This window comes from Podarcis melisellensis, assembly GCF_964234715.1.
Source record: "Podarcis melisellensis genome assembly, chromosome: 2".
In the NCBI taxonomy this organism is placed as follows: domain Eukaryota; kingdom Metazoa; phylum Chordata; class Lepidosauria; order Squamata; family Lacertidae; genus Podarcis; species Podarcis melisellensis.
Genome location: NC_138529.1, coordinates 111,664,570 through 111,686,781, shown reverse-complemented (window position 1 = coordinate 111,686,781; position 22,212 = coordinate 111,664,570). Strand labels below are relative to the sequence as shown.

Sequence of the window (22,212 nt, the reverse complement as noted above, 5' to 3'; positions counted from 1 at the left end):
TAATTCCTGGCTGCCGATTTAAGGAGCCGTTTTCCAAGGAGAGGTGGAGGAAGCGAGTTTTTTTAATGAGCTTCATGTCAGCCTCACTCATTCGAAAGACAGTGAATGAATTTGAATCTGAAGCCCCTCCCAACCTTAGTAGCAACCCAGGCGTAAAAAGCAGGAAAGTCCAGCGTGAATAGAATTTACACTGATCTCTAAACAGACAGGAGGGAAGTGCCCGTGGTGGGTGGGGTGGAATCCAGGACTCCTGAGTTCTCTGGAGGCCAAGAGGGAAACTGGACATCTTTCCCAACATTTATTGCACGCGGGCACCCGGCTCCCTTTGCTTTCCGAATGAATGGCGCTTTCGCACGGGAGTTTTGGGCGTGGGAGAATTCAGGGCCGACGGTTTATGTGGCTGGAGCGAATGTCAACACGAGTGAAGGGTGCGACGTGGCACAAAAGTCCCGGCCCCACGCCCTGGCCGATCCTGCCTCCAGGTCAAGTCACTAGTCCTCGGTGAGGATACCAAGCGGCGTCGAGGCACCGCCGCCCCCTAGCGACCGGGTATGGAAACGCGGAGTGTGCACCCTCTCCCCGCTGCATGGAGAGGTTTCAGCTCTGAAGTTGTTGCTTTCGGAGCCCCTTTCCCGCTGTAGGACACAAAAGTTCAGACTCCAAGGAGCATCGCAGCCGGAGCCCAACCCTCCCCTGTGATGCACATTCCCACGGGACCATTGGACACCCATCCACAGCCCCTGAGAACATGGGATGGAGGCTAGGGGGTTTCGGAAGAGATTAAGAAAACAATCTGCCTTCACTTCCTCTTCCCATTTGAGGAGTGGGACTCTGTCAGAAATGTTTCTGCTATGCGCCCCCCATTTGAGGAGTGGGAGAAATGTTTCTGCTATGCACCCCCCTCCTTGGCCCTGTTCCCGGTTCTTCAGTTGTCTGGCTGCCATGGCAGATAAGGCTGAGTCTCACTCGCCCAAAGGACTTGGAATACATGCAGAAGTTGTGGAGACAAACATCAGAAAACAGTTTAATAAATCTCCCGCCACCCCTCTCCAAGAAGCCCCTGCAGTTCAATAAAAGCCTCCAGAATTCTCTCTTCAATCCCATTTTCATTAACATTTATTCTGGCAAAAGCGGGTAGTACAGTATTTCAAGTCCTGCTCAGAACAGACTCATTGAAGTCAATAAGCACGACTAACATTGGTTTATTCATTTAAATGGGCTTACTCTGAGTAGGACATACTTGAAACCAACCCAGAGGTTTCTCCCATGCATTTCAGCTCAATCCTCCAGAATTCTCTCTTCTCTACCTTACAAGTTTTGCTCCAGGAAACCTGCTGAATGGGGGAACCTGGTTCTCAAAAGCCCCTTTTTCTCACAACCCAGCTGATGACGCAGGCACCCTCCTAAATTCCCTGGAGGAAGTGTCATGGGAAATGGATATTATACTGTTGAGTCTGAAACAACATAGGAGCAACAAGAAGTACAATCTTTAATAGAATCAAACACATTAGTGCATGAAACATATCCCCAAATTCTTACAGGACCTTTACACAAAAGGATAAGAAGAGGGGATCTCTAAAAATACAGGTAAGTATCTGACTGTTCGCTACAAAGCACCTTGGAGAAAATAATTGTATACAGTGGTACCTCGGGTTACAGACGCTCCAGGTTACAGACGCTTCAGGTTACAGACTCTGCTAACCCAAAAATATTACCTCGGGTTAAGAGCTTTGCTTCAGGATGAGAACAGAAATCGTGCAACGGCAGTGGGAGGCCCCATTAGCTAAAGTGGTACCTCAGGTTAAGAATGGACCTCCAGAACAAATTAAGTTTTTAACCCGAGGTACCACTCTACATGGGAATTCCCCCCCCCATGCGAAATCCTCTAGATTGTCATTGTTCTTTCCTCAGAACTTCTGACAGAGGCTCTTCACTGTCAGAAGGGATTTTGTTGCATTGAGGCCTGAAACCTATGTGGGGGTTACATTCCTGGAGTCAGCATGCAAAGGCAATATTGCACAAGTCAGGAAGACCCTCAAAAATGCCCCCCACGAAATTAGCGTGGGGCAGTGGTTAAGAGTGGTGGACTCATAATCTGGTGAACCGGGTTTGCTTCCCTGCTCCTCCACATGCAGCTGCTGGGTGACCTTGGGCCAGTCACACTTCTCTTTTTAAAAAAAATATTTTTTATTAAGGATTTTCTTGTTTTACAGAAGTGTAGTGCCTCGTATTTTCTTCTTCTTCTTCCATGTAACATTTTTACAAATCGGTTTCATTTGTTGAGGCATTAGGGGGAGAAGAAGAAAGAAAAAAGAAAAGGGGGGGTGGAGAGAGGGGAGATGGATGGGGGTGGGGTCGGGTGGCGATGTTTCTATTATGTTTAATGTACGTAGAGTTTGGTGTCAGCGTTGCTTGTGTTGTTCACTTGTGTTCCTTTGGTGGTGAGAGAGGTTGGGGTTGGCCTAGGGTGTGCTTGTTCATTTGTGGTTGGCTGTGGTGATCTTTGTTTTTGTGTGTGAGTGGGGTGGGTGGGTGTTTTGGATCAGGTTAGCCATATTGATTTGTATGCTGTTGGTGGATTATTGTCGTTGTCTTGTTGGGCTGTGTGTGTGATAAAGGGGAGCCATACCAGGGTGAAGGCGTCTTCTTCTGTTTGTCCCCGTGTCAGTTTCAGTTTATTAGTTAATTTTTCTAGTAGGGCTGTTTCCCATACTATTTGGTACCATTGGTCCATGCTTACTCCTGACAGGTCTCTCCAGTGTCTGGTTATGATGTTTCTGGCTGCTGAGAGCAGGTGGGTTATAAGTTCTTTGTGGTGTAAATGGACATTGTTGTCTTGGAAGATGTTTAGTGGGGCCAATTCTGGGGTGATGTCTATTACTTGCTTAGTTATTTTACATATTTCTTGTATGGCTGTTGTCCAGAATAGTTGAATTTTGGGACACTCCCACCACATGTGGAGGTATGTGCCTGTGGAGGTGCACCCTCTCCAGCATTTTGGTGAGGTTCCTGGGCGTATTAGTGCTAGTTTCCTTGGTGTTAGGTACCACCTGTAGGCGAGTTTCAGTGTGAGTTCTTTTCTTTTCGTTGATATGGATTTAAAGGGGGGTTTAGACCACATTCACACTTCTTTGAAGTCTCTCAGCCCCACTCACCTCACAGAGTGTTTGTTGTGGGGGAGGAAGGGAACAGGAGAATGTTAGCTGCTTTGAGACTCCTTAAGGGGAGAGATGAGCAGGATATCAAGTCCAAACCCCTCTTCTTCATCATCCCTACTTGTTTGAAGCCAGAGATCTTCAGAGCTTTATGTAACCTTTGTAGAGGCCGGGAAGGAAGGTGGACTTAGAAACTCTTCCCCCCCACTGCCAAACCCCCCCCCATTGCTTTCTGGGCTCTGGAGTCTCTTGTGAGATCTCACACAGTCCCTTCCAAGAGCTTTTCCTGGACTCACCCTCTATTTACTAATTTGTGTTTTGACAAAGGGCTTCAGGCTGTGATCATGCAAGTTAAGTTGTGCTGAGTTTTGGACCCACTGCACCCAACTAGCAAACAGGTCTCTTTGGATATGGAGATTTTGCTGAATTGCCACATAAGCTTCCCTGAGGAGTAGCAAAAAAAGGGATTTTTGAACTTCCATCTCCCTGGCCAGTGGAGGTGTTGGAGGATGAAAGGGAATATGAGTTCAGGATTGAGGCTGAGGAAGGTTTTAAGTGATGCCAGTGCATAATTCTGATTTTATTTAGCAAAGATGATGGTATTATCTCTAGAAATCTTAAGTCAGAATTGGAGGTTGGAGAGAGAACTACATTGAAACTGGAATGTGTGTGGGGTTGCTGCTGTTTCCTAAATCATTTTCTTGCTTCTTACCCCCTTTCCAACTCCTGCACCAAAAGAAGTTTCTCGATTCCCAACGGAGAGAAAACAGGCAAGTTTGGAGACTGACAGGGGACCCAGTCAATCAGTGTCATTTACAAAGTTGGCTCAAGAAGGGAGAGTTGCATCATGATTGACACAAGGGATGGCCAATCACACTTCTGCAAATAAGGTTTCTTCTTAAGTGCCTGTCAGCTCAGTCCTGAAGAGGAGAGTGAATGTGCCATGATGACAATGAATATACACTTGTCTGTCTACATCCTCAGTCAAGAGAGTCTCAGGTTCCCTTTCTTGCTCACGAAAAAATAAGGCTGGAGGGTCTCTCCTGAGAAGGGGGCTGCTGTATCTGCATGGAGGAGGGCTGCTGTATCGGCATCGTAAAAGGACACCTGTCCCCCTTCACAGTTCAGGGTCACTCGGATCCTCTCAGGCTCCTCACTTGGAACAGGGGCCTTACGGGGGGAGCAGAACTTGAGCTCACCATCCGACTTCCCCAAACCCCAGATCCCTTCCGTAGTATTAAAATACAAAACGCCCTTCCTCTTCACAGACTTTCTGGCAACCCCCACACCCCATCCCTCCTCTCTTCCCACAATGACCTCCCAGAAATGTCTGCCTGATGTGAAACCCTCACACCCCAGAACACAGCAACATGTGTCAAATCTCTCAGGGTTGTCTGGCAGGTCTTGACGCACTTCTCCCTCTCTCACACTCTTTCGATCCTCAGACAGGGTGAGGAGGGGATGTGCTGTGTCTGGATCCAAAGTTACATTTTCTGTGGGGGCAGAGGAGGAAGGAGAAGAGAAACGACGTCAATGGGGAAGCTGACTTTTCTTTAAGTACATGACAGAAATAGCATCCCCTGTGAAATGAACAGGGACTCCATGGCTCTGCATTGGAGACAGGGATGTCCATCAAGTTCTTAACGACTCTTGAAATATTTGCAGTTCTTTCAAGTACTTAACACACATTCTCTACATAGAACCCTTGCAACTTCCCTGTAAGTTAAGTCAATCTTAACTATGCCCATTTTTCAGATGGGAGGACTGAGGCTGAGAGACAGTGGCTTGTCTAAGGCCACCCCACCCCCACAGTTCATGGCAGAAGGGTCCTCTAGTCTAGTGCAACCTACTGCAATACAGGAATCCCAACTAAAGTATTCATGACAGCCGCCCCCCCCCCAACCTCTGCTTATAAACCTCCAAGGAAGGAGAGTCCACCACCTTACGAGGGACTCCGCTCCATGTTCTGCAGTGTGATGCAGGAGTCCCTGGGAGGTGTTTGGGCCGATGGTTTGTTTTTCCTAGGCAAACTATGAGCAATCAGCCAAGAACAAATTTGATTATACCTTGCAGTTTGGTTTGAGCGATGCAGAAAATTGATAGTTCTATTACATCGTTGACATGAATGGCTTTCTTTTCCTATGAATTGTGTTAATCGTTAATGCGTTTATTGTTGCAATCCTAAGATAAAGGATGACACACACACACACACACCAAACCACAAAAAAAATTTATCACCTTCAATGCAAAGACCCCATCCTGGCTCCCCAGACCTGATTTGGCTATATAACTCGTCTTTTTCTTCACTGTTCCTCACATTTATGGAAAGGGGGGGGGCAGTGGTAGAACAATGAAAAGCCCATTTGGAAATTAGTCAGGCTGGTGGACATTAGGAAGAAGATCTGCTCTGCAGTCCTCTCCCCACGTTTGGAAAGTTAGTCAAGCGATTTCTTTTTAAAGACACACATTTGTACAGTGGCCTTTGGAAATTAAGTGGGATATTGGATGTTGCGAGTGCTGCTATTAGTAAAAAAAAAAAAAAGTAAAATGTAATGGGTTTTTCTAATTTATCGTTGTATTGATTAGCCTTTATGTATTTTACTTACTGCTGTTTTCTAAAAGAATCCAGAATCTAATTTTAAAGATAAGTAAGAGTTTCCTTTATGCTGCCATCTGCTGCACTTTTTCCAGCTCTTATGAATCCCTTTTTGTGGTGTCCAGGATCAGGCCAGACTGGACTTCTGTCTTCCCATTGGGCTTTTTTCCCTGCTCTGCGGTGCAATTCTGCCCTGCTCTTTTAAGTTTACTCAAGTTTCTCTAGTTTAAGCAGAGACGTCATGTCTCCCCTCCTACACAAAAGCTGAGGGAAGACCCCCAATCTTGTAGGGAAGCCGGACCCCTGGAGTTCACACTCAGGCAGCCCCCAGCTCCCTCCACTGACACCAGAACCCATTCACCTTCTCGCCCCCAAAGGCTGTTGCAGCCATTTTCAGAGCTATTTGTGCTCCTGCATTTCCTACTCTTACACCTTACTCTTACATAAACGGGGTGTGGATCTTGTATGGCTCAAAGGGATATTTCCCCCGCATGTGCCGGGAGCATTTGGCTTCACACCACCTTTGTGTCTTATTGAGATTGGGCACAGAAAAGCCAGCTAAGAGTCTGCAGGATCAGGCCAAGAGCCCCTCTAGGCCAGCATGCTGCTCTCACGGAACAGATGCCTCTGGAAAATAAGGGAAAATAAGGCATGGATGGAAGAGCTGCAGTGGCCTGGTCTTTTGCAAAGTGGATCCCCTCTCTCCCGAATTTTGCCTTGGAAAATGGCTGGGGAAACCCAGCCAGATGATCGGGGTATAAATAATAAATTATTATTGTTATTATTAAATGTACCTTTTTGAAGCTGAAGTCCATATTCCACAGTGTCTGGAAGAGAAAAGGGAACAGAGATTTAGCATCACACCATCAAAGAAAGAACAACATGAGCTCATGAGATTGTAGCCAGGTGTTGTGGACTCCAAGTCCAATTATCCCTAACCACTGGCCACACCAGCTGGAGTGATTCCAGAGACCAGCAAGAAGGGTTTACCGTCCTCTTTCAATTGCATAAGTAAAATCAGTTGTGAAATATCTACATAGTAAAGTGTGACTTCTAGATATTGAAAAAGTATAAACAAAAAAACCATTTTCCTTGCATGGCTAATATTCCGTATGATCTGGAGCCTGTCATGAACACTTCTAAACAGCCAGTATAAAATACTTTCAGCCCTTCTTTACTAACCTCTGAACTGCTTCATGACTCCCTCCAGGAAGGGATTAATATCGCAGAAGTCCCAGATCCTCCACTTCAGGGCAGGAGGAAAAGCCACAGGAGGATCCTCTAAGTTCTCCTTCTCCTGAGACCTGGGAGGAGAAGAACAAAGTCAAGTCACCGACCTTCCAACGCAAGGAGCTTTCTGACAAGGCAGGTGTCTCATCCTGATGAAAAGGCATGATGGATATATCATGAAGACTTGGGAGCAGGGTTTTCCTATGGCAAAAGGGAGCTTATAGGATGGTGTGTGGATTTAGAAAGCATCTAAGAAGTTGAAGAAAAACCAACATGCACCCGCTTCCAAAATATGCTGAAGGAAATATAGGAATATGAGACCACATATATCAGCTTCTTTACCTTCAAATTATTATTTTTAGGAAAGTGAGGAATACTGGGTCCTTACACAGAGATTTTAGGACTACACCAGTTTTAATAAAGCATTTCAAGTGATTAATGAGCAAAACATATTGATCTGGTATGTCCATTTCTGAAACATAAGGAGATTCAGAATGCTTTAGAATGGCTTTTGCAATTAACATGATAAATGTATTTTAGCACAGTAGCTATATTTTAAAAATGGGGAAAATATTAGAAAATATTAGAAAGTCTGAAGTTGTCTGGAGGACAAGACTCTCAGCGGCTACTATTCACGATGGCTGAGTCAAATGCAGTGGTGCCTGCACAGGAGTAGAGTGTCCTCTGGGGCTCGGATCCTGCTCACAAGTTTTGCACTGGCATCTGGTTAGTCACTGTGAAAACAGGATGCTGGACTAGATGGACCACTGGCCTGATCCAGCAGGGCCCTTTCTCACCTTCTTATGGCTGAGGAAGAACCTGCAGGAGCCTGAAATACACTGGATATTTAAAGGTAAGTTAGAGTGAAGATATTTACAAGCCCCTTCCTTTGGGATGTCCCCCCTTTTTGTATCAATTGCAGATTAAATGAATCCATTACAGAGAAAGGCCTTCAGATATATGCAATGGGAATGGCTTTCTGACTGTGATAATAATAATAATAATTTATTATTTATACCCCGCCCATCTGGCTGAGTTTCCCCAGCCACTCTGGGCGGCTCCCAATCAGTGTTAAAAACAGTACAGCATTACATATTAAAAACTTCCCTGAACAGAGCTGCCTTAAGATGTTTTCTGAATGTCAGGTAATTCTTTATCTCTTTGACATCTGATGGGAGGGCGTTCCACAGGGCGGGCGCCACTACCAAGAAGGCCCTCTGTCTGGTTCCCTGTAGCCTCACTTCTCGCAATGACGGAACCGCCAGAAGGCCCTCGGCACTGGATCTCAGTGTCCGGGCTGAACAATGGGGGTGGAGACGCTCCTTCAGGTATACAGGACCGAGGCCGTTTAGGGCTTTAAAGGTCAGCACCAACACTTTGAATCGTGCTCGGAAACGTACTGGGAGCCAGTGCAGATCTCTCAGAACTGGTGTTATGTGGTCCCGGCGGCCACTCCCAGTCACCAGTCTAGCTGCCGCATTCTGGATTAATTGCAGTTTCCGGGTCACCTTCAAAGGTAGCCCCACGTAGAGCGCGTTGCAGTAGTCCAAGCGTGAGATAACTAGAGCATGCACCACTCTGGCGAGACAGTCCGCGGGGAGGTAGGGTCTTAGCCTGCGTACCAGGTGGAGCTGGTAGACAGCTGCCCTGGACACAGAGTTAACCTGCGCCTCCATGGACAGCTGTAAGTCCAAAATGACTCCCAGGCTGCGCACCTGGTCCTTCAGGGGCACAGTTACCCCATTCAGGACCAGGGAATCCTCCACACCTGCCCGCCTCCTGTCCCCCAAAAACAGTACTTCTGTCTTGTCAGGATTCAACCTCAATCTGTTAGCCGCCATCCAACCTCCAACCGCCTCCAGGCACTCACACAGGACCTTCACCGCCTTCACTGGTTCTGATTTAAAGGAGAGGTAGAGCTGGGTGTCATCTGCATACTGATGAACACCCAGTCCAAACCCCCTGATGATCTCTCCCAGCGGCTTCATATAGATATTAAAAAGCATGGGGGAGAGGACAGAACCCTGAGGCACCCCACAAGTGAGAGCCCAGGGGTCTGAACACTCACCCCCCACCACCACTTTCTGGACACGGCCCAGGAGGAAGGAGCGGAACCACTGTATGACAGTGCCCCCAGCTCCCAGCCCCTCTAGACGGTCCAGAAGGATGTTATGGTCGATGGTGTCAAAGGCCGCTGAGAGATCCAGCAGAACTAGGAAACAGCTCTCACCTTTGTCCCTAGCCCGCCGGAGATCATCAACCAGCGCGACCAAGGCAGTTTCAGTCCCATGGTGAGGCCTGAATCCCGATTGGAAGGGATCCAAATGGTCCGTTTCCTCCAGGCGTGCTTGGAGTTGTTCAGCAACCACCCGCTCAATCACCTTGCCCAAGAATGGCAGATTTGAGACTGGGCGATAGTTGGCCAAATTGGCCGGGTCTAAAGATGTTTTTTTAAGAAGCGGTTTAATGACCGCCTCTTTCAGCGGGTCTGGGAAGGCTCCCTCACAGAGGGAAGCATTCACCACCCCGCAGAGCCCATCGCCCAGCGCTTCCCGGCTCGCTTTTATCAGCCAGGATGGGCAAGGATCAAGGAGACAGGTGGTCGGTTTCACTCGTCCAAGCAGCCTGTCCACATCCTCGGAGGTAACAGATTGGAATTGATCCCATATAACAGGACCAGACAGAACCCTAGCACTCTCCCGCCCTGGCCCTGCTCCCACGGTGGAGTCTACCTCCTTCTGAATCTGAGCGATTTTATCTGCAAAAAACTTTGCAAAAGCATTGCAGGAGATCTTGGGGTCCCTACCAGGCCCCGGTGGTACAGGTGGTTCCGATAAACTGCGAACCACCTGAAAAAGTCTCCTGCTGCTGTTTTCTGCAGATGCAATGGAGGCGGCAAAGAAGGCCCTCTTCGCCGTCGCCATTGCCACTTGGTAGGCTCGACGTTGAGCTCTAACCCGTGTCCGGTCTGATTCAGAATGAGTTTTCCGCCACCGGCGCTCTAGCCGTCTCAACGATTGTTTCATCACCCTCAGCTCCGGGGAAAACCACGGGGCTGTCCGGGCTCCATGCAATCGGAGAGGGCGCTTCGGAGCCAGGCAGTCAATTGCCCTGGTTAACTCCGCATTCCAGCGGGCCACCAGGGAATCAGCTGAAAGGCCATCAACTTGGGATAAAGCATCCCCTACCACTCTCTGGAAGCCAATTGGATCCATTAAGTGGCGGGGGCGGACCATCCGAATCGGTCCCACCTCCCTGCGGAGGGGAAGGGTTGCGGAGAAGTCCAGTTGCACCAGGAAGTGATCTGACCATGGCACTTCTTTTGTTTCGCTTTTAGTTAATGTCAGATCACCAACATCCGTAGAGGTAAACACCAAGTCTAAGGCATGTCCGTGGCTATGAGTTGGGCCAGACTTATTCAGGGACAGCCCCATGGAGGCCATGCTTTCCACGAAGTCCCGAGCGGCTCCTTGTAAGGTCGTGTCGGCATGGATGTTAAAATCCCCCAGGACAACCAAGCTAGGTGTCTTCAGGAGCATATCCGCCACGACCTGAAGCAGCTCGGGCAGGGAATCCTTGGTGCAGCGGGGAGGTCGGTACACCAGTAGGAATCCTGTACTGCCCCTATTGCCCAACTTCCAGAACATGCACTCAGAAAACTGGGTCTTCCCAATAGGACGCCTGGTGCAGACTAATGACTTCCTAAAAATCACTGCAACCCCCCCTCCCCGCCCACATGACCTGGGTTGCTGTGCGTAAGAGAAACCTGGTGGGCAAGCAGCGGCAAGGACAGGCCCATCTGCTTCATCCAACCAGGTCTCTGTCACACATGCCAGGTCAAATCCTCCATCCACAATCAGGTCGTGGATGGCAGTGGTTTTATTCATCATTGACCTGGCATTGCACAGCAACACTTTCAGGTCATGTGGGTTTCCCTTGCTGATTACTGTATCCTTCCGGTCAGGACCAGACCTGGAGGCAGGGATAGTCCTCAAACAACGACTAAACCTGCCTCCTCGGTAATGACATGGCCTGGTCTTAGCATAACTCCTCCTCCTGCCCGTAATCACTGAGATCGGGTGTCCCAATACATCCCCCCCTGTGGAACCTGCCCCAACCAATCTATTGGCTGAGGCCCACTCCCAGGCAGCCATGACCCCTCCCCTTAAAAGGCAAAATACAAACTATATAGTAATTTAACAGAATAATAATAGTAATAAAACAAAACAGAACAAAACAAAACAAAGCAAGGAACAATAGTGCTGACTCAGTGCTTATCCCACCCCAAGCAAAAATAAATTAATGAAATAATATAATATGTGAGTTTAGATGGGACCAATAGCTACCACAAAATGTGTCCCTATTTTTGTCTGCGATTTTGTGAAATGGACGATGGAGTCCTGCATTATCTCTGGAAGGAGGAAGTGGAGAGTGAGGTTCTCACCTGTTAAACAGGAAAATTCATAGCATCAGAATAAGGTGGGGTTTCCGATCACTTACCTCTGCAAGAAGCTTCCAATATCCTGGATGGAAAGAAAGGGAGGGAGGGAGGATGTCAGTGGAGCCAGTTCTACTGTTGTTGTTGTTATCAATTTTGTATACAACCCTGTCCAACCAACTTTGTAACCAGAGGTTCAACTGAATAGAATCTGAATCACATGCACCACAAGGCCTATGCAGCCTCAACTTAAGATGGCTCCCCGGCCTGGCTTTGCACTGCAAAGTTTGCAGCAGCACGTGCAACAAAATGGCGTCCAGCATTCAAAAAAACCCCTCAGCTTGCATTAACTAGCCACACACAAGGCATGCAAGCTCCACCCCCAGTTGTTCTTAGACTTCTTATTGGGTGAGCAACACAGCCAAGCAACGCAGTTGGAGCCTCCCTCCTCCCTGGCCGGCAGGGAGGGAGGGAGAGGAGCTGCTTCCTTTGAAATTTAAGGGACATCATTTAAGGGACATCTATCAAAAAGGGACAGCAGCAGGACATGGCGCTGGAATAAGGGACTGTCCCTTCAAATAAGGGACACTTGACAGCTATGCTCTGGGTGGTTCATGAGATAAAATCACAGTATAAAAATATATAATTCATAATAAAAATAAAAACAAGAGCAACCAAATAATCCAAACTGTCTTCAGAAGCAGCCCCATGTACTACCACCAAGCTATGTACCCAATCCATCAGAGGAAGTGTAACCCCATCAGAAGCAGCCCATCTCCCACCCATCCAGTCTAGGGGTCCTTCCACTAAGAGCTCCTCAGTCTTATCTGGATTGAGCTGCAGTTTGTTGGCTCTCATCCAGTCCGTTATGGAGACAAGACAGCGGTCCAGCACTTCCACTGCCTCACCTGAAGGTGTAAAGGAGAGTCACCAGCATATTGCTGACAACGGGCTCCAAACCGCTGCATGACTCCAATCAGTTATCAATACTAAGCAGCTGAGTTCCCCTTGCAGGGAAACAGAGGGGGGCAGAGTGCTGCTGGTTGTTTAGGCTTCTCAGAGACCTCTGGTTGGCCAATGGGAGAACACGATGCTAAAGTGAGGAAGCCTGTGGCTTGATCTAGCAGCACCCCTTTTGTGACCCCAGGCCTTTCACCCTTCATGTACCAATTGTGTTTTTTTACAGCAGCTTCTTTGCGGGCGGGGGGGGGGGCGCTAAGACATGTTATCCTCCTGCCTGTAGTCTGAAGCAGCCCACTCCACCCTCTCGCATCAGGATGAGGCCTCACCTGCAGGAGTTCCCTCTCTGGTTCCTGAAGCTTCTCCTCCATCTCCCGGATGAGGCTGTCAAGAGAGGAGACTTCCCTGGAGAGTCTGGCCAGCTGCTCCTCCCTTTGGGCTGCAATCTCCTTCTCCACCTCTGCCATCTGAGCCAAGATATGTTTCTCCTGTTCTTCCAGAAACTGGTGCAATCGCCTGAACTCAGCCACCATCTTTTCCCTCTCTGCACCAGTTTGTTTCTGCAGCAAAGAGATTGAAAGAAGAGAACAGTGGGCCAAAATCAGGCATCTAGTCTGCTCTTGCAGGATGAAGAAGCCAGTTATCCCAATTCCTTTTGAAGGCCACTTCTGAAATTTTAGAGAGATTACGCCTATATTCAGCAGGGAAAGAGCTTCATAAATACATGCCCAATCCCTCCTTTAAATGGTCTTTCATGTCTGTGGGAGATAAGGCTGTTCAAAAATAAACCGCTTTTTGTATTCCATATTCCTCCCCACACCCCAGATATTGATTCTAGAGACTATAGCATTTTTCATCTTAAAGTAGTAACAATGGTGCTTACAAGCAGGTCTTGGCTTTCCTTTTCTGTGTTTGCTTTAAATACGAGAATTTTCTCTCTCTCCTTCCTCAAATTGTCTAGGCAGCTGCTGATCTGATCCTGAAAAGAAAACAAAATCTAAATTGGGCTGCATCACACATTAACAGGCAAGCTGAATCCTATGTTTGCTCCCTGCCCCAAATCCCTGGGTCTTTGGCAGAGGTTCCCCTTTTTCATCCCAGACAAGGCAGAAATGGGGCTGCCCTATATCAGAGCTGAGAAACATGGGGGTTTTGCTATTTGTCCCCCACACTCAACACACCTCCAACATCTCTCCCCTCCTTTTTACTAAATTAATCCTAGATGTTGTAAACTTTCATCCCAGGGGAGTTACTGCAGCCTGAATTCAGGGGGTCACTGGGGGCACTTTACTCCCTCAAAAAGAAAAAAATATTTATCGTATAAAGTTTCAGAAGTTTAGTTTTATCAGGCTGCACAAGATCTCTTGCTGGAGAATTCCTTTGGGTGGTAAGTAGAGAGAATACATTACAAAAATTATTTATTTTTTTGAAAGCCCCTCTTGTCTGCTGCTCTTCCACCCCCAAGAAAGACCCTCTGCCTTTTCCCACCTTGTACTCCTGGGACGCCTCCTCTAGAGGGATCACCTCGTGGCTTTTGTGCTCCTTGGATCTGTCACACACCACACAGATGGGGCTTTGGTCCTCCTGGCAGAAGAGCTTCAGGGGCTCCTGGTGCTTCTCGCAGACCCTTCCTTTTCCTTTTCCTTCTCCCTCCTTTCCCTCTTTTCCCCCCAGGTGGCTGAATTTCTTGGCTATTTCTACAAAATTTGCCAGCTGCAGGTTTCGCCCGATGCTGCTTTGCTCCACTGTTTTCCTGCACTGAGGGCAAGAAGCCTCTCCCTCGGATTTCTCCCAATACTGGGTCAGGCAGGAACGGCAGAAGTTGTGCCCACATTCATGAATGATCACCGGATCCCTGAAATAATCCAGGCAAATGGAGCAAGTGGCTTCCTCGCTGAGATCGCGGACGGGACCCTCAAAAGCAGCCATGCTTGCTTCGCCAGGAAGAGAGAGCTGGTTTCGTTTTCTCTCTTTTGCGTCTGTAATGGGCGTGTTCCCTTTCCAGGAAATTGAGATGCGATTACTCAGGATCTCTGCTGCGTTGGAGTTGGGTGGAGCTTCATATATATATAATTGAATGCTCATCCATGGTGGCTGCTCGTTTAAGGAACCATTTCCCTCCGAGAGGTGGTGAAGTTTATTGTTGTTGTGGTTTACTATCAGCACGTCAGCCTCAGACTACTGTGCAAGCTAATGAATGAATTTCCGCCTCGCCCCCCCCCCCGCCTTGCTCCTTTGACATCTTCTTTCTAGTTAGCAGCCCCCACATACAGAGGAGAAACAGCCCAGCCCTCCCTCCCCGTGCCAGTTTTCAGCGAGTCGTTTTGACAAAATCGCCAGCGTCTGATAATGTGCAATTAATAACTTCTGGAACGAACTCTGCAAACGGCCTTTGCAAACAGCTCAGCTAATGGTATCCAGATACTTGCCAATCACACCGCAGGGCAACTATTAACAGCAGGTGCTTTCACGTAGCCCCGTTTCCTCAATGAATGCAGCCCTTTGTCAGTGAAATATCACTTTAGTCAGAGAGAACATGAACCAAACAAGTTCCTCTTTGGGGAAAGCTGCCTGGGGGAGGGACAAGAGGCAGGCTTCCTCGTGACTGACCTAACAGAAAGCCAATGAAAATGTGGCTACCTCGCCTGCCACTCAAGTTCATGCAGAGAAGCAGGAGTCAAACTAGGGACTCCTCTGATTCACAGCTCAATATTTTGCCTTGAAAGGTCAGGAAAAACTGGCAGCAGGCCACAGCAGAGAAAATACCCTCTTTGCAGCTACCACCCAAGTTTCTGTTATATATTTAAAGTATGTTATCCTGCTGTTATGTACTGAAGTTCTCACCCTGGGCCAGCAGGGGGATACTGTAGATAGTTATGCAAATGAAGGATCGAAAGTGACATTCAGTGATTGGATAGTTTGTATGCAAATGAAGGATCGAAAGTGACGTTCAGTGATTGGATAGTTTTAGAAAGTTGCTACAGTTACATTGTTCTGGAGCTCTATATAAGCAGGCTGACTGAGCTCCTCAGTCAGTTCTGTTCCAGCTTACAAATAAAGAGCTGCTTTGGAAGAATTGCTGTGTCATCTGATATGTTCACCCACAACTTAACACCTGCAGCTTTCCAGGTACTGTAGTTTATATACATCAAAAACAGTGACACTTGAACCGAACCACCTTTATTAGTTTATCCATGCCTTTTCTTCCCTTCACATGTCACAGGTGAGTGAAAAATGAATTGGAGTCTGCAGTTGTGGTGTAACCACCCCCCCCTTACACCTGTTTTCAAATGGACACATAGAATCATAGAATCATAGAGTTGAAAGAGACCACAAGGGCCATCGAGTCCAACCCCCTGCCAAGCAGGAAACAACTGTTGGGTAACAACACACTGTTGGGTAACACAAAATCAATTTGCAGTGAGCTTTTATTGTTGGAATGATACCAATTTATTCCTTGAGGTTCCTTTAGAAGTGATGCAGAAAATAGATGTTGCATCTTTTATAATGATATCTATTGCACTGTTGCTATAAATTGCTTTCTTTTACTACAGATTGGTTTGATGCAAGATCTAGGAAGTATCACTTCCACTAGTAACCTTAAATGCAAGAGCCCATCCTGGCTCCCTGCATCAGATCAACCACATGACTTGTCTTTCTCTAAATGACTTGTCTTTCTCTAGACCACGAGACTCTTAATTTCAGAGTTGTGAGTTCGTGCCCCACATTGGGTGAAAGATTCTTGTGTTGCACAGGGTTATTTGATGACCCTCACTGTCCCTTACAACTTCTACAAGTCTATGATTCTATGTTTCTCCTAAAACCGTGCCTCCATTAGGCCCTGACATTTACCTTTTTGCAGCTTTAGTCCAGATTCCACAGCGTCTGGAGAGAAAAAAGGGAAGAGAGATTTAGCATCACACCATCATTCAGATAACAAACCTGGCAACAACAATATGTGCTCATGCGATGGTGGCCAGAGTGGTGCATTCTAGATGTTGTGGACTACAAATCCCATCATCCCTAGCCACTGGCCATGCCAGCTGGAGATTATGGGAGTTGCACTTGAAAATATCTGAAAGCCACCATGACGAGCACCCTTGCATATGCCAGGGCAGGGGTGATGTCAAGGGCGATGTCAAGGCCTGCCCAGACCTAGAACCTGGTGTCTCCTAAGGTGATGTCTCTGCTTTTTTAAGTACCCGCCACCTTAAGTACATCTTAAGTAAAGGTAAAGGTAAAGGTACCCCTGCCCGTACAGGCCAGTCGTGACCGACTCTGGGGTTGCGCGCTCATCTCGCTCAAGAGGCCAGGAATCAGCGCTGTCCGCAGACACTTCCGGGTCACATGGCCACTGTGATGAAGCTGCATCTGGCGAGCCAGCACCAGCGCCACACACGGAAACGCCGTTTACCTTCCCGCCGGAGTGGTACCTATTTATCTACTTGCACTTAGGGGTGCTTTTGAACTGCTAGGTGGGCAGGAGCTGGGACCGAACAACAGGAGCTCACCCCGCTGCGGGGATTCAAACCACCGACCTTACGATCAGCAAGTCCTAGGCACTGAGGTTTTACCCACAGCACCACCCTTGTCCCTCCTACATCTTAAGTACCCGCCACCTAAAGAACAATAACACTATCAATGCATATCCTTGCCTTCTGGCCTTCCCGAAGATGGGCTGTGGAAACATCTGCCTCAGGCAACCCATCAATGGATGTTCATTGTCCCCCTACAAATGCTGTGTACAGTACTTGACTGTTTATCCCAAGGATTATGGGGGAGGGTGGTATTCAAGTTGAGTACGTGACCTCTGTAGAGACATCACCTTGCCATTTCTTTGGGTGGCATGCATATTTGTGGTACGACAAGGTTAAGGCTCATAAAGGTTTTAAAAACCATATTGTCAGGAAAGCATTGTATAATGTTTGGATTAAATATAAAGATTTGTTGGATAACAAAACTCCAAGGTGGCTGTCACCAATGGAGGCAAAAGCTTTGAAAAAACTTAATATGGAGTCTAAATGGCCAAAATATTGTGAAATCTTAGAACAGGAGGGCAATAAGTGGAAATTGCAGAGTTTTGAGAATCTAAAAGATAAAGTGCGAGATTGGCTTCACTATTATCAAATAATGGAGGTTTACAAGTTGGATAGAAAAATTGGTTTCCAGGTGGAAAAGTCGAAATTGGAAACAGAGCTGTTAGAATCCAAAACTAAGAACTTGTCAAAAATGTATAACCTGCTGCTGAAATGGAATACACAGGATGAAACGGTTAAATCAGCTATGATTAAGTGGGCACAAGATATTGGACATAACATTATGTTTGCTGACTGGGAAAGGTTGTGGACCACCGGTATGAAATTTACGGTGTGTAACGCCTTGAGAGAGAATATTATGAAAATGATTTATAGGTGGTACATGACTCCAGTCAAGCTTGCAAAAATCAGATAATAAATGCTGGAAATGTAAAGAAAAAGAAGGTACATTCTTTCACCTCTGGTGGACATGCCCAAGGATTAAGGCTTTCTGGGAAATGATATATATGATATATATCGCCGAAGAATTGATGCTTTTGAATTATGGTGCTGGAGGAGACTCTTGAGAGTCCCATGGACTGCAAGAAGATCAAACCTATCCATTCTGAAGGAAATCAGCCCTGAGTGCTCACTGGAAGGACAGATCCTGAAGCTGAGGCTCCAATATTTTGGCCACCTCATGAGAAGAGAAGACTCCCTGGAGAAGACCCTGATGTTGGGAAAGATGGAGGGCACAAGGAGAAGGGGACGACAGAGGACGAGATGGCTGGACAGTGTTCACAAAGCTACCAGCATGAGTTTGACCAAACTGCGGGAGGCAGTGGAGGACAGGAGTGCCTGGCGTTCTCTGGTCCATGGGGTCACAAAGAGTCGGACACGACTAAATGACTAAATAACAACAACAACAACAACAACAGCAACAACGTAACCTCTCCCTTAGAGAATTATGGAGGAAGACGATGTCCAAGTCCGCCTTTCCTTTTGAAGCAAAATGTCATTGAAATGGGGGATAAATGCCCTTGCATGAAGTCTCGGGTTTGCAATTTTGGGAGAGGGGAGACTGTGGCACTGGGGAGTGGGCAGGCTGGCGAGACCCCCTAGATTTAGAGGCCTTAGGCTTCAGCCTACTTAGCCTATACATAAATCTGGCCCGGCCTAGCACCCAAGTCACTACAGGTCTGGTTTTCCAAAAACTGAAACACAGCCAGGGATTTTGTGTGGGGGGGGGGACTTTTGTGGGGAGGGCAGAACTGAGTAATCTGTGACACAGTTGGTCAGTTAGTTAAGTGTTATTTATTTATTTATTTATTTATTTATTTATTTATTTGAATTAGGGGGCCAGCTGCCCTCCCTCCCCTTCTCTGTCTACACCCATGGCGGACATCTTTGAGGGGAAAGACGAATGAGCTGCAACATAAAAGAATGATGGCTTGGGACGACATCTCTGAAGAGGGCTTGGCAACATGGTGCAGATGCTGAGAAAATGGATAGGGAGATTTTTCGTGCATGTTATACAAAAGAATAAGAGGGGATCTGTAAAAAAAACATATAGATGTATCTGATTGTTCACAACAAGTCACCTTAAAGAAAATAATTGTATAAGTGGGAATTTACTGCCACCCCCTGAAATCCCCCAAATTGTCTCTGTTCTGTCCTTGGAACTTCTGTCAGAGGCTCTTATGTTCTGGGGATTAGCAAGTCAAGACCCTATATCTATCTATCTATCTATCTATCTATCTATCTATCTATCTATCATCTATCTATCTACTATCTATCTATCTATCTATCTATCTATCTATCTATCTATCTATCATCTATCTATCTATCTATCTATCTATTTCGACGAAGCACACAAGGCTGTGATTGCATAATTGAGTTACGTGCAAATTTTGGGCCTCTTTGGTTAGAGAGAGTTTGTTGAATTGCCACATAAGATTTTGGTTGTTCACAGCTAGTGGAGGTCATCTTGGGGGAGGGAAAGGGAAACTGAGAAAAGGATTGAGGCTGAGGGGGGTTTTAACTGATGCCCTTTCAGAATTTTAGAATTGCAGCCAAGCCCCTGCAATGCAGGAATCTTTTGCCCAGTGTGGGGCTCAAACACACAACCCTAATATTAAGAGCTTTACCGAATGAGCAATGTAAGGCCAGTAAGATTATGGTCTCATTTTTATAAAGCTGTAAGTCAGACTCGACTCTTCTGGGAGGCTGGAGAAAGAACAGTATCAGAACCGGAATAAGAGCAGGGTTGTTGCTGTTTTAAGCATTAGTCTGCTTATTTCCCCCAGGTGGCGCTGTGGGTTAAACCACAGAGCCTAGGACTTGCTGATCAGAAGGTCGGCGGTTCGAATCCCTGCAACAGGGTGAGCTCCCGTTGCCCAGTCCCTGCTCCTGCCAACCTAGCAGTTTGAAAGCACATCAAAGTGCAAGTAGATAAATAGGTACCGCTCCAGCGGAAAGGTAAACGGCGTTTCCATGCGCTGCTCTGGTTCGCCAGAAGCGGCTTAGTCATGCTGGCCACATGACCCGGAAGCTGTATGCCGGCTCCCTTGGCCAATAAAGCGAGATGAGCGCCGCAACCCCAAAGTCGGTCACGACTGGACCTAATGGTCAGGGGTCCCTTTACCTTTACCTGCTTATTTCCCACTTTGCACCAACTGAAGCAGCTGATTCTCAAGGGAAAGCATGTGGGAGGGACAACAGGCAGGTTTCAGAACTGACAGGAGAGCCAACCAATCAGTGCTGTTTACCAACCTGGCCTGAGAAGGTAGACTTGGCATCATGACTGGCCAAGGAAGTCTGGCCAATCCCTGTCCTGCAAACACTGTTCTACTTTGGGGGGGCGGGACAACCCTTGAGGACTGCGTGGTGATGAGTGGTTGGGGTGAGGGAGAGCTTTCATTCTTTCCAGAACTAACTGAAAGTTCTTGAAGATTGCGGATACTGCAAGAAGCTTCCAGAAGGCTGGAAGTTTTTCTTTAGTCAAGGCCACATCTGTGAGAGGAGCTTCTTCTGTTCTTACAGCAGCTGTATGAAAACTGTGTTTAGTCTGCATTGATCTGTTCAGAGAGCTGTTCGACAGTGGAATTTGCTGCCAAGGAGTGTGATGGAGTCTCCTTCTTTGGAGGTCTTTAAGCAGAGGCTTGACAACCATATGACAGGAGTGCTCTGATGGTGTTTCCTGCTTGGCAGGGGGTTGGACTCCATGGCCCTTGTGGTCTCTTCCAACTCTATGATTCTATGATTCGGCAAGCAGACAGAATGAAAGAGAGGGAAGAGCAGGGCATTGTGGGTCGCAAAAAGCAAAGCCCAGAAAACTCTACGGAAGGAACTCTTTGGCAGATGAACTCTGTAAATGGGAACTGATATAAGTAAAAAATCTGTTCCTTTTCCCTTATGAGGTACCCAAGAGCCCTTCTAGCGTCCTTTTGTAGGTTCTCTACTGAGATGAGAAAATAACAGAGACCAACCAGAGAATATTGAGAAGCAAAGCAGCTAGTAAGCCTGATCTTTATTAACTGTTGCAACAGGGTGCTCCCCTCACACACAGGAGAGAGGAGGAGTACCCAGAACATGGTTCAGAATTTATCTGGTTAAATTCCCTGGTGTGTGTCACCTGCTGACGTCAGCTTATAGCTGGGCGGAGACAGAAGCTTTCGAAGCCAAGGAGGAGGAGTTTTTTCCTGTACTTTCACTTCTCTCTGTGTATCTGTGAGAGAAAGACGTGCCTTTGGATATGGCTGAAAGAAGCCCCGGTCTTTGATGCTAAAATGTTTTAATAAAGAGCTGTAAATAGACGAACCTGTCTATGTGTGCTTACACGGAGCAAGACTGCTTTACACCGCTGTTCAACTCTGCTAAGCCGTGACCTGAAGGGAGCAACAGTGGCGCAGCTGTGAAGAAGTGTGCCGGACCGCTGTAAATGATTGATTGGGATCGTAAAGCTGTCTGAGATCGCGGCCCTATCGATCAGGGAGGATCAATATATATCCGCACAGGTTATGGAAGGTCAGCCAACGCTCGTAAAGCAGTCGGTGTGAGCTTCAGGAATGCTTTGAAGTTAGCGTTCTGAGGCTGAGGGGCCGTCGGAGGCCAACGGGAGCTGACTGGGTGCCGGAGAGCAAGAATGATTAATTGCCTGCTTCCAAGAGGCAGTGAGAGCTTCTGATACACAGAGAGCTGGAGCTAAAAAGCAGCTAAAAGCTGGGAGCTGAGACGCAGCTGATAACGTTTCTCCACGGAAGGGAGAGCCAAGCAGCTGGTACGGAGTAAGTACAGCTTGGGGCCTCTTGGGAGAACGGGAGAAGATGGCTGAAAGCCTGGATATACCTCTGGAAAAGCTCACTCTAAAGAGTTGGGCAACGTGGTCCAGAAGAATAAGGGGATGGTTCTTGGTTGAAGGGCTCTGGGAGGCAAGCCAATGGGAGCCAAAATCACCCCTTAGCCGGCCAGCAGCTGGAGCAGGTGAAGCAAGCTGTGGGGCTGTGTTGGCTGAAGATAGCCAGCAGAGAATGCAACTTGAGCTAGAGATGCTCAAAGCATGCGTTGATGCATCTCTGAGGCCTCATCTGGAGGGCATATCGACAGCGTGGGCTGCCTGGAATTTGCTGAAGGGCTTGTGTGAGGCATCAGCGAAAGGCCAGAGCCCAGGAGAGGCTGAAGGGTGCCCAGAAAGCCCAATGGGGGCTGAGACAGTGTTTGGGGAGCTGTTGCAATGCTTCTACACGTCTGTGTGATGGACTGAGTCCTGGAGAGGCTGGACTGGCAGGCCCTGTTCCCGATGTCTTGGCCTCTAGGAGC

The 22,212-nt window shown here is 47.5% G+C and overlaps 1 protein-coding gene across 1 annotated transcript; it reads right to left on the bottom strand.

Annotated features, from left to right (window-relative positions):
* Positions 1-3,700: 3,700 nt before the first annotated feature.
* Positions 3,701-15,095, bottom strand: LOC309364740 (E3 ubiquitin-protein ligase TRIM7-like). The gene is made up of 7 exons (XM_081902565.1): positions 13,868-15,095; positions 13,263-13,358; positions 12,709-12,939; positions 11,482-11,504; positions 6,934-7,055; positions 6,546-6,578; positions 3,701-4,648 (listed from the first exon to the last, which is right to left on the bottom strand). The coding sequence occupies exons 1-7, from the start codon at positions 14,462-14,464 to the stop codon at positions 4,140-4,142; spliced, it is 1,611 nt and encodes a 536-aa protein (XP_081758691.1). The 5' UTR covers positions 14,465-15,095; the 3' UTR covers positions 3,701-4,139.
* Positions 15,096-22,212: the final 7,117 nt, after the last annotated feature.